This window comes from Silurus meridionalis, chromosome 7 (genome assembly GCF_014805685.1).
Source record: "Silurus meridionalis isolate SWU-2019-XX chromosome 7, ASM1480568v1, whole genome shotgun sequence".
Classification (NCBI taxonomy): Eukaryota; Metazoa; Chordata; class Actinopteri; order Siluriformes; family Siluridae; genus Silurus; species Silurus meridionalis.
In genome coordinates this window covers 10,071,477-10,085,654 of record NC_060890.1, presented here as the reverse complement: position 1 = coordinate 10,085,654, position 14,178 = coordinate 10,071,477, and the positions used below count along the sequence as shown (strand labels likewise).

Below are 14,178 nucleotides of genomic sequence, written 5' to 3'. Positions count from 1 at the left end.
GCCATCCAGAGCATGGGCAGCATGGGCTGCCATCCAGAGCATGGGCAGTCACATGGCAAATGCTAATTGACAGTTAGAGCATGTCAAGAGTATAAGCCTATACCTATAAGAGTATATTTCAGTTAAGGCCTTGGACTAAGCCTTACCCTGACAGATGCTTGATTACCTACAGAGTCACACTTCTGCTTCTGCTCACCTGTGGACATGTACTTTGCAATTCACTGCCCTTCAAATCAGCAAGAAAAATACCTTAAATATAACGGTGATTAAAAAAAAAAAGATTAGCTTTTGGTTTTGCTAAAACTCATCCGAATATTTGTGAGGAAAAACTGCGTATTTTTCAGCAGAGACAAAATATCTGTACATTACTTAACACCATTTGCACAAATGCTTGGAAGTATGGAAGTATTAATATCAAAGCTCAGGCTGATCTTTATATTTGGAAATAAAAGCCATGATTCCAATCTGCCTTATTTTGTATATATCATATTATCCTTCACAGTAAGGCTGATGACATAAGGCTAATTAGACACAGACAACTTGACTGCGAAGGTGTAAAAGAGATTATTTTGTACTTGAACAATGAATGCATGTGGTTTAGTAAAGCAGCAGACTGCACTTTTTTTAAAAAATTTTTACAGCTAAACATCTGTGTAGCTCTGAATAGCTCCAAACATGCTGTTCCCAAAGAAGTGAACATCTAAATCAGGGGTTCAGAAACCTTTTCCAGCCATGGAGCTTAAATGTCACATACATTTTATTGACCCCAAATGTGATCTGCTAAATTTTGCTGTTATGGCATTTCTCAAAATGTAACAGCTTGTTAAATGCAGAGTGAAATTGTCAAAAACTGATTTTATTGCAGTAGAAACCTATTAAAAATGAATAGGTATTACTCAAGGACATATTTTGCATGAACATACGATCAAAATGTTCAGTATTTCTTTTATTTCAGCTGCTCTTAGATTTTTTAGATTTGCCCTTTCCTTTACATTTCAATAACCAACCATTTTATCCTTTTAGTTTGTGCTAGATATTTATTTTTGTTTAAATATTTAAATGTATTGAATTATAAGTGGTAATTTAAGGTTTAATTGATAACAGAACCACCAAGAGATACACTACTAGTGTAATATTGTAATACTACTACTGAAACAATGGAAAAAAGAGAAAACAAAGAATACATTTCCTTTTATGACCATCTTTTGTTTAAAGATTATGGTAAATGACAAGATTGTGACTCACATTTGCCAGTATCCAGTACACTAATGGCATGGCCACTATGGTTTAATATGGACTTATTGTATACACACACCATCCACTTTTTTAGGAACACCTGTCCACCTGCTCATTCATGTCATTTGCAGTACAATGCATAAAATCATGCAACAAAGTTTTTCAGTTCAATTTTATTTGTATTGCACTTTTAACAAAATACATCGCTGCAAATCAGCTTTACAGAAATAAATAGATTAAGTATTATACATTTTTACACATCCCTAATGTGTGAACCAGAGGTGATTCAGATTTCAACTCACTGCAATACACTGGATTTTTTTTGTTTTCTGCACCATTCTGCATAAATTCTAGAAAGTTCTACACGAAAGGAAATCAGCTGGAAGAGAGTCTGAAATATTTAAATCAGCCCTTTTCCCACTTATGTCATGTTCAAATTCATAAAGATTAACTAGTTTTCCACATTCTGATGTTTGATGTGAACATTAACTGGCGATCTTGTGACGTATCTGTGTGATTTTATTGATGGCACTGCTGCCACATGGCTGATTGGAAAATTTTATGAATAAGAAAATGTACAAGTGTTTCTTATAAAGTATTTCTGAAGTAAGTGCAGATAATGAACAAGCATTTAAATGTTTTCTTTTTTTTTAATTGTTTTGTGTATTTATAATTAATTCTAATAGACAATTTTCTCTTTTAGAAGAGTCAAATTTAAGTATAAAATGCAACACATCAACTGGATTGCTCATATTTATAAACATTTCCTTTAGAAGCTGCGGATCATGTACACAATTGAAATCCTGCTACAGTCATTTTCATTGTAGTCATTGACTGCTTACTTGTTTCAAAAGCCCTGTATTTAATATCAGTCATAGAAAATTATTTTTGCATGAAAAAAGAAATATATGAACAGCATTAGATGAAACAATTCAAATTGGTTGGTAGAAACAACAAAAGCACTTTCAGGTAGAAAGGATCAGGAACAAGCTGCATCAAACAGTGACATCTGCTGGATCAGAACATTACATCAGCGTCCAACAATTTCATTATAGAAATAATACAAATATTTTTAAAGCTTTATAAAAATATTAATAATATTGTTTGTACAGATGTTTTTGTAAGACTTTATGCTGCTCATAAAACGATTTATACAGAAGAAATTAGTAGAATGAAAATTAGTATTTGCGCATCTGGTCCGCGTATGCATCGTTGTAGGGGTTCCTTGTGACCCTGGACCCGTTATTGGTTCTAGAGGGCGTCTGGCTCCTAAAGCTCCTTGAGTCATCAATATAGTCATAGTCCCACATCTGGAACAGATCATTTAAGCCTTGAATCAGAATGCATGGTGAAATCAGTGTCATCAGTTTTATGCACTAAAATTACCACTTCTTGTTTTAAAAAATGTGGACTACAGCATTTTTAGATTTTCAGATCTTCTCTACTGTAAGGAAATGCATAAGATCCCTGACACATTGACTATAATTAGGTATAAATTTGTCATCCCATTTAAGCAATATAAGACACCTAGCTAGTCATATACTAGTATAATAAACACATTTTTTTGTATATTTTTTGTATTGTTATCTAAACAAAGTTTTTATGTGGTGAAACCAGCAAGAGAAGGGTTAATAGATGTAGGGCTTCTGAATGAAAAATAAATATTAATTATTTGAACTGTCTAAATAAAGAAAATGCTGCAGACAGTCCTTACGTCCTTTTTTTCTGCAGAATCCTTTGACACAAGGGCATGTCTGCTTCCACTTTCGGTCATCTCCAGATTGGTTGGTTGCCAGCCAGAATTAGCGTTAGCCCGTGGGATCCTGGGAATGCCTACAGGTTTTTTGAAGTCCACACTGTCTTGGAGGGATTGCTTTCTGTCTGAAGATTTGATCGTTTTTCTTGACCTTTTATGAAGGGCAGACATGCAAAAAGGAATAACAAATCATTTGTCACATATGGCTTACTCTCTAAGAACATGAGTATAGCTAGGTGATGATTTATATGATTCTTCTCATCAGAGCAGTGTCATGTAATGCTAAAGTGTCACCAATGTCTTTATGCTAAACTGATCAATGTATTCAATCTTGCTGTACTAGGCTAGTTAGAATGATAAAAACATATGTGAAGACACATGTGTGTTGAAATATTTGGCTACTCACGGCAAATACACATAGAGCCACATTATTTCATTTTCTATGGATTCTGATTAGTAGTTTACCCCCCAATAAAATGCCACTACATTAAAAGGCATCAAATCTAAGATTAACTTAATGAAAAACATAATATAAATTGTAACATTGCAGAAAGTATCTGTTTTTTAATACTATTGACATTTACCTTGAATATAAGACTACAGTGCTTATGAAAGTGCAGAGAAGAAGTGTGCCCAGAACACAGGCAACCACAACCAGGATTAAGAGGAACGCTGAAACGGCAGAGGTTTAAGAGGCACATTGTGAATGTCCACACCACTCCTATGCAATGCAACAATGCACTTGGATTTCTTTTATATATATGTGTGTGTGTGTATGTGTGTGTGTGTGTGTGTGTGTGTGTGTGTGTGTACATTATTTTAACTTACATTCTTCACAGTCGAAACCAGAGTATCCAAAAGGACAACTGACAAAAACGGGGAAAAAAATGTTACATATTTTAAACAATAATCCTATAATAATAATAATAATAATAATAATAATAATAATAATAATAATACAATAATAATAATAATAATAATAATAATAATAATAATAATAATAATAACCATTTTAAACTATAAAGCCAAGTTGTACCAAAAAAGTCACACTGCAAAATTTGCACTTAGGTTTAGAAATCCTACATTAGAATTTGTACACTAAAAGTTAGTATATGAAAGCCATAATTTACTTTTCGCATCTTACAGACTCCACTGCTTTCTGACCACTGGGACAGCCTGGGGTAAAAAGGAGAAAATTTATGTGAATAATGTAATGTCCTGAATAGAAAATATTAAATATTAGCGGAAATGCCACTTACTTGTGCAGGCCTGTTGTGTTACTGTCAACTTTACATATCCTTTTAAGCAACTGCATGAAGCTTGACCATCGTTACTAGTACACTTTGTGCTTTCTGTGTCACAGAATTCTCTCATGCACAAGTTCTTTGCTGAAAAGCATGTCAAAAATATCTGAGACTTACAGAGTCATTCTCTTGCAAACTAGAGAATATATGAGCTTAGTTTTGTATTGGTGGAATAAACAAAGAATGATACCGGCAACTGTTGCATTTGTTGCACTCTGTATTTCCTTATTTATTTTATCTTCAGTAACATTTGAGGTGATACTGAAAAAAAGGTCTACATCTGCAATCACACTGCCTTCTCTGTAACGTGAACACAGTGATGAAAAAATGAATTAAAATACAACCTCAAAAAAAGTAACGTCAGTTCAAAATAATCATGATATCTGCTTTAAAGTAACATAATTAAGTTAAAGGTAATTAAAAAAACATTTCCATTAAAGTATTTAAATGAGAATATCTGATAATAGCAGCTGATGATTGCAATAGCAGCTAATGATCGCAAAACCTTAGTTCACCCTAATCCCACCTTAGTTACAATAATGTAGAAATATACTCACGTAAGTTTCAAAACTACAGATCCAATATAACCATCAGTAGAACTGAAAGCATTCTTAAGCTGTGTTTGAGTTTGGAGACATCAGAGAAGCTCATGTTAACTCATTTTATCTGATCTCTACTGAACTATATAATACCTTAGAACTTTACAAAAGCCACATTAAACAGCTGTAGAGTTTGACTAAAGATTAAATAATCTTAAATCAGCTAACAAACTGAATAAAATAAAACATTCTGGCACTTACCTTTTGAACAATATCCTCTGCTGTTTCTTTGAATATTTCTGAGTTCTTGTCTTTCATTTCAGATATATAATTCATCTGAAATCTTAGATCAGTTGGGAAAGTCTTTGCTAGAATGAAATGACATGTAAAATTATAAAAAAAATTTATACTGGTCTGTCTCTTGTATTAGCTATGCAATACAATTTAATGAACATATTTCTGTACAGTTTGTTAAGTCAAGAATTAGCAAACCAACAAACAAAAAAAAACAACTTTTAAAATACATGATTATAGTGTTTAAGATAAATATGAAGCAGACAATGTATGATAGAATAAAAAAGTGCAGTTCTAACATACCTAGAATACAGGTTCTCAATCTTTCATCATAGACCATTCCAGTTTGGCACATACATGTGTAATTAGTCAAGAGTTCAACACATGTGCTGCCTGATGAACAAGGGCTTGACACGCAGTGACCTGGCAAGTATATTTTATAATAATTAGAAAAACACTTGTTTCCAATGTGAATTAATAAAAAGACCAACAAACAAGGTCCATAGTGTGGCGGAAAGTTACTTGGTGTCTCAATTCTGCCTTACCTGGTCTAGGTGTAGTAGGGGCAGGTGTGCTTCCAGCTTAAAAGTTGGTGATGAAGTAAAGCAAAGACGAGAAACAAAAAATAGAGATGAACAATGTCAAATAAACAGTGCATACATCACTTTATTTGTTAGCCAGAACCTTAAGAGGTTCTTTTTGAGAACCAAGGGTTTGAAGCATAAGGATCAGACAGGTATTTCATTATTAAGACCCACACTAATGACACAAACACTCCACCATATTCATATAGTACCAATTGCATAATGACATTAGGGGTGTTTTTTTTTTTTTTTTTTTTAATTGTGAATAAAGTTTATTTATAAAAACAAAGCCAGCAATAGGGTTGAAGAAAGTTACATGGTGTTACAATTCTGTCTTAATTGGTATAGTTGTATGGACATCAGGTGTGGTCCCATCTTTAAAGATAATAAAGGAGAAAGAAAAGTAGATACAGTTGTGTTCAAAATTATTCAACCCCCAATGCTGTAAATGGTTTTAGGGAATTTAGTGTACATTTGTAATTGTATTCAGAATGAAATCCTACAAGGACTTCTTAAAGAACCATATGCAACTAAAATGACATCAATTAGTTTTGTAATACAGTAGTAAATGTTTCTTTTGTGAATTCTTCATTGACATAATTATTCAACCCCTTAAAGACTACCACTCTGAAGAACAGAGGTTCAATGAAGTGTTTTCAATCAGGTATTGAAAACACCTGTGGATATCAGGGAGCAGCAATAAAGCCTAATAAGCACCAATTAGGCAGCTTTAAAATGACTGTGATACTCAGCTCCTTCTAGACATTTAATGGTGTGGTTACAAACATGGTGAGGTCAAGAGAATGGTCCAGGAAGACAAGAGAACAGGTGATTACTCTTCACAGGAAGGGCAATGGCTATAAGAAGATTGCAAAGATGTTAAACATACCAAGAGACACCATAGGAAGCATCATTCGCAAATTCAAGGCAAAGGGCACTGTTGAAACGCTACCTGGTCGTGGCAGAAAGAAGATGCTGACTTCGACTGCTGTGCGCTACCTGAAGCGAGAGTGGAGAAAAGTCCCGTGTGACTGCTGAGGAACTGAGAAAAGATTTGTCAGATGTGGGTACTGAAGTTTCTGCTCAGACAATACGGCGCACCCTGCGTAATGAAGGCCTCCATGCCAGAACTCCCAGGCGCACCTTGCTGTCCCCAAAGAATAAGAAGAGTCGACTGCAGTATGCCAAAAGTCATGTGGACAAACCACAGAAGTTTTGGGATAGTGTTCTGTGGACTGATGAAACAAAATTAGAACTGTTTGGGCCCATGGATCAACGCTATGTTTGGAGGAGGAAGAACAAGGCCTATGAAGAAAAGAACACCTTGCCTACTGTGAAGCATGGCGGGGGGTCAATCATGCTTTGGGGCTGTTTTGCTTCTGCAGGTACTGGGAAGCTTCAGCGTGTGCAAGGTACCATGAATTCTCTTCAGTACCAGGAGATATTGGATGACAATGTGATGCAGTCCGTCACAAACCTGAGGCTTGGAAGGCGTTGGACCTTTCAACAGGACAATGATCCCAAGCATACCTCCAAGTCCACTAGAGCATGGTTGCAGATTAAAGGCTGGAACATTTTGAAGTGGCCATCGCAGTCACCAGACTTAAATCCGATTGAGAACCTCTGGTGGGACTTAAAGAAAGCAGTTGCAGTGCGCAAGCCTAAGAATGTGACTGAACTGGAGGCTTTTGCCCATGATGAATGGCGAAGATACCCGTAGATCGCTGCAAGACACTTGTGTCAAGCTATGCTTCACGTTTAAAAGCTGTTATAACTGTAAAAGGATGTTGTACTAAGTACTAAGATTGAATGTCACTTGGGGGTTGAATAAAACTGATAATGATGTGAGCTCAGAAAAGACATTTGTGGTTATTTCATTATAAATGTTATGTTATATTTGTCTGACCTACACGTGCCTCTTTGATTTAATTGTAAGCAGGATGACTGAATGATCATAATCAATGTCAAACCGACCAAAACAATCAATTTCAGTGGGGGTTGAATAATTTTTAACACAACTGTATGATCTGTGTCAAATAAACCATAAATGTTAAAGTCTATTTGTTTTTGGTGAGTTCTTAAATATTTCTGTCTCAGTTACAAGGGTTTGTAACACAGGGACCAGCCACGTATATCAATAATGAGACAGAACACTTTAAGTTTCAAATGCTTTATGCTGTAACAAAAAAAAAAGCTATGTTCATGTTGTTCTGATGCTGTCTTACCGGTTTGATTGGATCCATCTTCAAAATTGAGAATGAAGAAAAAAGAAAGAAGAATAAATATGAGCAAGGTGACATGGATTTTAATTATGTTTCAAATGATTTCTATTGTCAACACACAAAAATCCAGTAATAATCTGCCATAGTGTTGTCCCAATAGGGTCTTACCTGGAGTAACTGTACTATCACTAGTTGTAGTTGCATCTTTAAAATTAAGAATAAAGTTAAACAAAAAGAAAAAAAAAATATATATATATATAAACAATAGGACAGGAATATTAAACATTACACCAAACACTTTAAAGTTTCAAATGCTTTCCATTGTCAACACAAGAAAATCCAGTAATAATGTCTCATAGTGTTTTTCCAATAGGGTCTTACCTGGAGTAACTGTACTATCACTAGTTGTAGTTGCATCTTTAAAATTAAGAATAAAGTTAAACAAAAAAAAAAAAAGAAAATAAATATAAACAATAGGACAGGAATATTAAACATTACACCAAACACTTTCAAAGTTTCAAATTATTTCTATTGTCAACACAAAAAAATCCAGTAATGATGTCACATAGTGTTTTTCCAATGGTGTCTTACCTGGATTAACTGTAGTGACACTAGTTGTGGTCGCATCTTCAGTATTAAGAATAAAGTTAAACAGAAAGAGAAAAGAAAGAAAAATAGATATGAACAAGGGGACAGGAATATTAAACATTACACCAAACACTTATAAGTTTCAAATGCTTTCTATTGTCAACAAAAAAACATCCAGCAATAATGTCCCATAGTGTTGTCCCCTATGGTGTCTTACCTGGATTAACTGTAGTGACACTGGTTGTAGTCGCATCTTCAAAATTGAGAATGAATTAATACAAACAGAGAAAAGAAAGAAAAATAGATATGAACAAGGGGACAGGAATATTAAACATTACAAAAACACTTTCAAGTTTCAAATGCTTTCTATTGTCAACACAAAAAAATCCAGTAATGATGTCACATAGTGTTGTCCCCTATGGTGTCTTACCTGGATTAACTGTAGTGACACTGGTTGTAGTCGCATCTTCAAAATTGAGAATGAATTAATACAAACAAAGAAAAGAAAAATAGATATGAACAAGGGGACAGGAATATTAAACATTACAAAAACACTTTCAAGTTTCAAATGCTTTCTATTGTCAACACAAGACAATCCAGCAATAATGTCCCATAGTGTTGTCCCAGTGGTGCCTTACCTGGATTAACTGTAGTGACACTGGTTGTAGTCGCATCTTCAAAATTGAGAATGAATTAATACAAACAGAAAAGAAAGAAAAATAGATATGAACAAGGGGACAGGAATATTAAACATTACAAAAACACTTTCAAGTTTCAAATGCTTTCTATTGTCAACACAAGACAATCCAGCAATAATGTCCCATAGTGTTGTCCCCTATGGTGTCTTACCTGGATTAACTGTAGTGACACTGGTTGTAGTCGCATCTTCAAAATTGAGAATGAATTAATACAAACAAAGAAAAGAAAGAAAAATAGATATGAACAAGGGGACAGGAATATTAAACATTACAAAAACACTTTCAAGTTTCAAATGCTTTCATTGTCAACACAAGACAATCCAGCAATAATGTCCCATAGTGTTGTCCCCTATGGTGTCTTACCTGGATTAACTGTAGTGACACTGGTTGTAGTCGCATCTTCAAAATTGAGAATGAATTAATACAAACAAAGAAAAGAAAAATAGATATGAACAAGGGGACAGGAATATTAAACATTACAAAAACACTTTCAAGTTTCAAATGCTTTCTATTGTCAACACAAGACAATCCAGCAATAATGTCCCATAGTGTTGTCCCAGTGGTGCCTTACCTGGATTAACTGTAGTGACACTGGTTGTAGTCGCATCTTCAAAATTGAGAATGAATTAATACAAACAGAAAAGAAAGAAAAATAGATATGAACAAGGGGACAGGAATATTAAACATTACAAAAACACTTTCAAGTTTCAAATGCTTTCTATTGTCAACACAAGACAATCCAGCAATAATGTCCCATAGTGTTGTCCCAGTGGTGCCTTACCTGGATTAACTGTAGTGACACTGGTTGTAGTCGCATCTTCTAAATTGAGAATGAATTAATACAAACAAAGAAAAGAAAGAAAAATAGATATGAACAAGGGGACAGGAATATTAAACATTACAAAAACACTTTCAAGTTTCAAATGCTTTCTATTGTCAACACAAGACAATCCAGCAATAATGTCCCATAGTGTTGTCCCAGTGGTGCCTTACCTGGATTAACTGTAGTGACACTAGTTGTAGTTGCATCTTTAAAATTAAGAATAAAGTTAAACAGAAAGAGAAAAGAAAGAAAAATAGATATGAACAATGAAACAGGAATAATAAACATTACACCAACACTTGAGTTTCAAATGCTTTCCATTGTCAACACAAGACAATCCAGCAATAATGTCCCATAGTGTTGTCCCAGTGGTGCCTTACCTGGATTAACTGTACTGGTTGTTGTTGCATCTTCAAAATTAATAATAAAGATTAGCAAATAGAGAAAAGAAAATTAAAAATAAGAAAGAATAGATATGAACAATGAAACAGGAATAATAAACATTACACCAACACTTGAGTTTCAAATGCTTTCCATTGTCAACACAAAAACATCCAGCAATAATGTCCCATAGTGTTGTTCCAGTGGTGTCTTACCTGGATTAACTGTAGTGACATTGGTAATAGCTGCATCGTCAAAATTGAGAATGAATTTAAGAAAAAAGAGAGGAAATTAATATATATAGCATACTTTCCAATTTTAACAGAAAAGTCGCATAATGTCTGTTGTGTTATGATTTACCTAGTGGAGATGAAGTGGGTGTGGTTTCACAAGGTGACAGCAATGTTGAGCAAAAAGGGAGGAGAAAGAAAAAATATTTAGTGTAAATTAATGTAAAACTAACAGATTTAAAATGTTTTTTTTTGTCAATTGCAGTGTTCATTAAATTTGTCTTCACACATTACTTTTATTGTTTAAAGCAGCTTATGCAAATGGTGCATTGTTATGGCCATACAGATGAGACTTCTGAATAATATCTTTATTATACACTCACAGACACTAGCAGCCATGGTAAATGTCACAGATGGCAATTTTCTCCATTCTAAAGTTTGAGAGGAATAACAACTAAATCTTTGGCCCCGAATCCTCATAATTTATTACGCAATGTGCTGCTGCTTTCATCTCTGATTGATTAAAAAATCAGCATAAATGAGATGGTGTGTAGTTTAATAAATTGGACAGTGATTGAATACAGTCCTAAAGTATTAAGATAGCAACACATTTGTTTTGTCTGTATTACTTCATAATGGATTTGAAACATAGTACCATAGGTACCCAAATACGAAAGCAGACCTATGAAAGAAGTACCATGAGGTTTGGCTCAACATGCCTACCACAAACCAACAAGTATGAAGTGAAACACAAAATTAGACTTGGCTGGAAAACATCTAGTAAATGTTAGTCCAGTTCTGAAATACAATTCTTTGAACAGATAAAGCAAAAATTAACTTGTAGCATAATGATTGGAGGACTAAAGCAAAGGAAAGGATCCAGTTTCTCCTTGATCAGTTTATCAGTTGATCCTTTATGATCCAAAGCATACCACATAATGAGTCAAACTTGAAAGCGGCATCATGGCATGTATGACTACCACTGAAACAAGATCCAAATCAATTTCTAATGTCTATAGAGCCATATGTTCAGATTCTGCTCAGATTCAGTCAAAAGCTGCAAAACTGGTGGTAGATTATGTATCACAGTACAGATTAATAGTGAAAAAACATACCAAGAAATAGAGAAATAGATATAAACAAGAGGACATGGATAATAAATGTTATACCAAACACTTTCAAGTTTTAAATGCTTTCTATTGTCAACATAAGAAAATCCAGCAATAATGTTCCATAGTGTTGTCCCAATGATGCTTTACCTGGAGTTTACTATTGGTTTACTATTCTGTTACATTATGTCTGTACTTCTCCTGCACTGGAAGCTCCTGATGCCAAGTCAAATTCCTTGTGTGTGTAAGCATACTTGGTAATAAAGCTATTTCTGATTCTGATTTTGATTCTGAGTAACTGTGCTGACATCAGTTGTCTCAAAATTGACAATGAAGTTAAGCAAAAAGAGAAAAGAAGAAAAATAGATATGAACAAGGGGACAGGAATATTAAACATTACATCAAACACTTTCAAGTTTCAAATGATTTCTATTGTCAACACAAGAAAATCCAGCAATAATGTCCCATAGCGTTGTCCAAATGATGCCAGTCATACCTACATTACATTAACAGAACTTGTAGATAAATGTCCAAGCAATAGGCAACAGAATAAATAACCAATATAACTGAAATACATGATCTGTACCTAACCTTCTTTAGGTTCTGTTTAATTTTACAAATAAACTACTATATCACATACAAAGCACATTTACTTTATATGTTTTTATTTTAGTGTAGATTAAAAAAAATAGATGCGACAATCATTTTCAATTCACATATTTCCTGTTGTACTAGTTATATTTCTCTAGCTGATGATAAGACATTACCATTTGTTCAAAATAATCTTGCCCACCTTTGTCAATATATAATATAATTTGTCTTGATGACTTAATTGGCCCTTGTCCCTAAGCAGTGCCAGAGTATGGTACAGACCCGGAAATGCTCTTTAACCCAAGGAAAGATGCTCTTTAAACCCATGTTTAAAAGCATGAAAAAACTTGAATAAAAGAAAAAGAAAATGTGTCTTTTGTTGTAAAGAGAGTAAAAACAAGCCATACTGTAGTAGTCATATTTAAAAACCTATGACATGCTTTTCTCTGTCTCACACAAATCATTAATCCTGCCTGAGCAATACGTTTACAAATGTTTAACAGAGAAACCTTTTAAAGATAGCTTAATCGACGTATTGGTTAATTGTCCCATGCACTATACGAGTATAATAAAGATACTGGATACTTTTATTCCAAACACTATGGTTTTAATACTAAAATGACATAATGAGGATTTGATGGCCTATGGGGACAGATAGAAGCAGAAAACAAAAATAATATCAAATAATATCCTGGTTATTAAGTCATAGTTATTTGTCGAAATAAAATCCTCACTATCAGACTTCCACAACAAGGAGCATAGTTATTAGGCTATTATTTTATAAAAATAAAAAAAACATGGTTGAAAATATTAAAAAAAATCACAATATAAAAAGCTCATTGTTAAAAGTGTTGACTTAAAATTTGATCAGGCTTTAATTCAAGTAAATAAAAGTTATTGGACAGATTCAGTTGGCATTTTAAATACAATACAATTTTAAATGATTAACCATATTTATTACTGCTCTATGCAACTAGATATTTTAGCATTTTTTATATTTTTTTCAATAAAAGTCATAAAATAGTTTACAAGAATGCATCACTCACCCACAAGCAGAAGCAGTAAGCCTAAACTCAAGAGTGACTTAATTACAGCCATAATGCAAGTCTTATTATAAAAAAGAGGAGAGAAGATCTAGTGTTGCTTCTTTAAACACCTTTCCGTGTGTAAGGAGTCTGTTCTGAGAGCTACAATTTTAATGCAGACAAAGTGAGGGGTGTGGTTAGAGCATAAAGCCCCTCCCACAAAATTACAACTATCCAAAGTTTCCTGACAAGAAAGTGGTTGAATTTATAAAAATACTGTATGTAGTTTGGGCTATTGAACAAACCAAATTGTGCCATTATACTTTTTAATGAAGAACATAAACTAGATCTCTTAAGACAATAGCAAATACTAAAGGGTCTTTAAAGGTAAAGGGTTTTTAAAGTTTTTTTTTTTTTTACACAGTGAAATTCTTTCTTCCCATATTCCCACAATGTTAGGAAGCTGCAATGAAAATGCAGCCATGATACAGCACTTCGTGTAGAGCAGGTAGAGGAGCACAGTTTTAAACCTGGGGATAAATACACGGATTTAGTGTATGGAAAAATTCAAGCTGCTGACAAAAAAAAAAAATTATAATAAAAAATTATAATAAACACATCGCAATACTGTGCGAGATTTAATACATAAATACATCGGTGAGAATAATTATTTAATAAGTTTCTACTTCCCACAACTCTACTCATTGCAGAGGGACTTTTTTGAATGCAACTGTGTTTGTATTTTAATGTAATATGGCTATAAATTCATTAAATGGGTTTAGTTTTTTACCGACATTC

The 14,178-nt window shown here is 33.7% G+C and overlaps 1 protein-coding gene across 44 annotated transcripts; it reads right to left on the bottom strand.

Annotated features, from left to right (window-relative positions):
- Window positions 1–1,394: 1,394 nt before the first annotated feature.
- Window positions 1,395–13,526, bottom strand: muc13b (mucin 13b, cell surface associated). Of its 44 annotated transcripts, none has more exons than XM_046854777.1 (25): window positions 13,402–13,526; window positions 10,641–10,670; window positions 10,425–10,454; window positions 10,003–10,041; window positions 9,793–9,831; window positions 9,585–9,620; window positions 9,373–9,408; window positions 9,162–9,200; window positions 8,954–8,992; window positions 8,741–8,779; window positions 8,527–8,562; window positions 8,317–8,352; window positions 8,104–8,139; window positions 7,939–7,956; window positions 5,675–5,710; window positions 5,433–5,552; window positions 5,097–5,203; window positions 4,854–4,912; window positions 4,487–4,596; window positions 4,252–4,380; window positions 4,123–4,168; window positions 3,821–3,858; window positions 3,577–3,664; window positions 2,951–3,143; window positions 1,395–2,546 (listed from the first exon to the last, which is right to left on the bottom strand). In XM_046854777.1, the coding sequence occupies exons 1-25, from the start codon at window positions 13,451–13,453 to the stop codon at window positions 2,415–2,417; spliced, it is 1,563 nt and encodes a 520-aa protein (XP_046710733.1). In that variant the 5' UTR covers window positions 13,454–13,526; the 3' UTR covers window positions 1,395–2,414. The 44 variants fall into 44 exon arrangements, with proteins under 44 accessions (XP_046710733.1, XP_046710739.1, XP_046710738.1 ...); XM_046854783.1 differs by having other exon boundaries at window positions 8,954–8,989; window positions 9,585–9,623; window positions 9,793–9,828; XM_046854782.1 differs by having other exon boundaries at window positions 9,793–9,828.
- Between the last annotated feature and the right edge of the window lie 652 nt (window positions 13,527–14,178).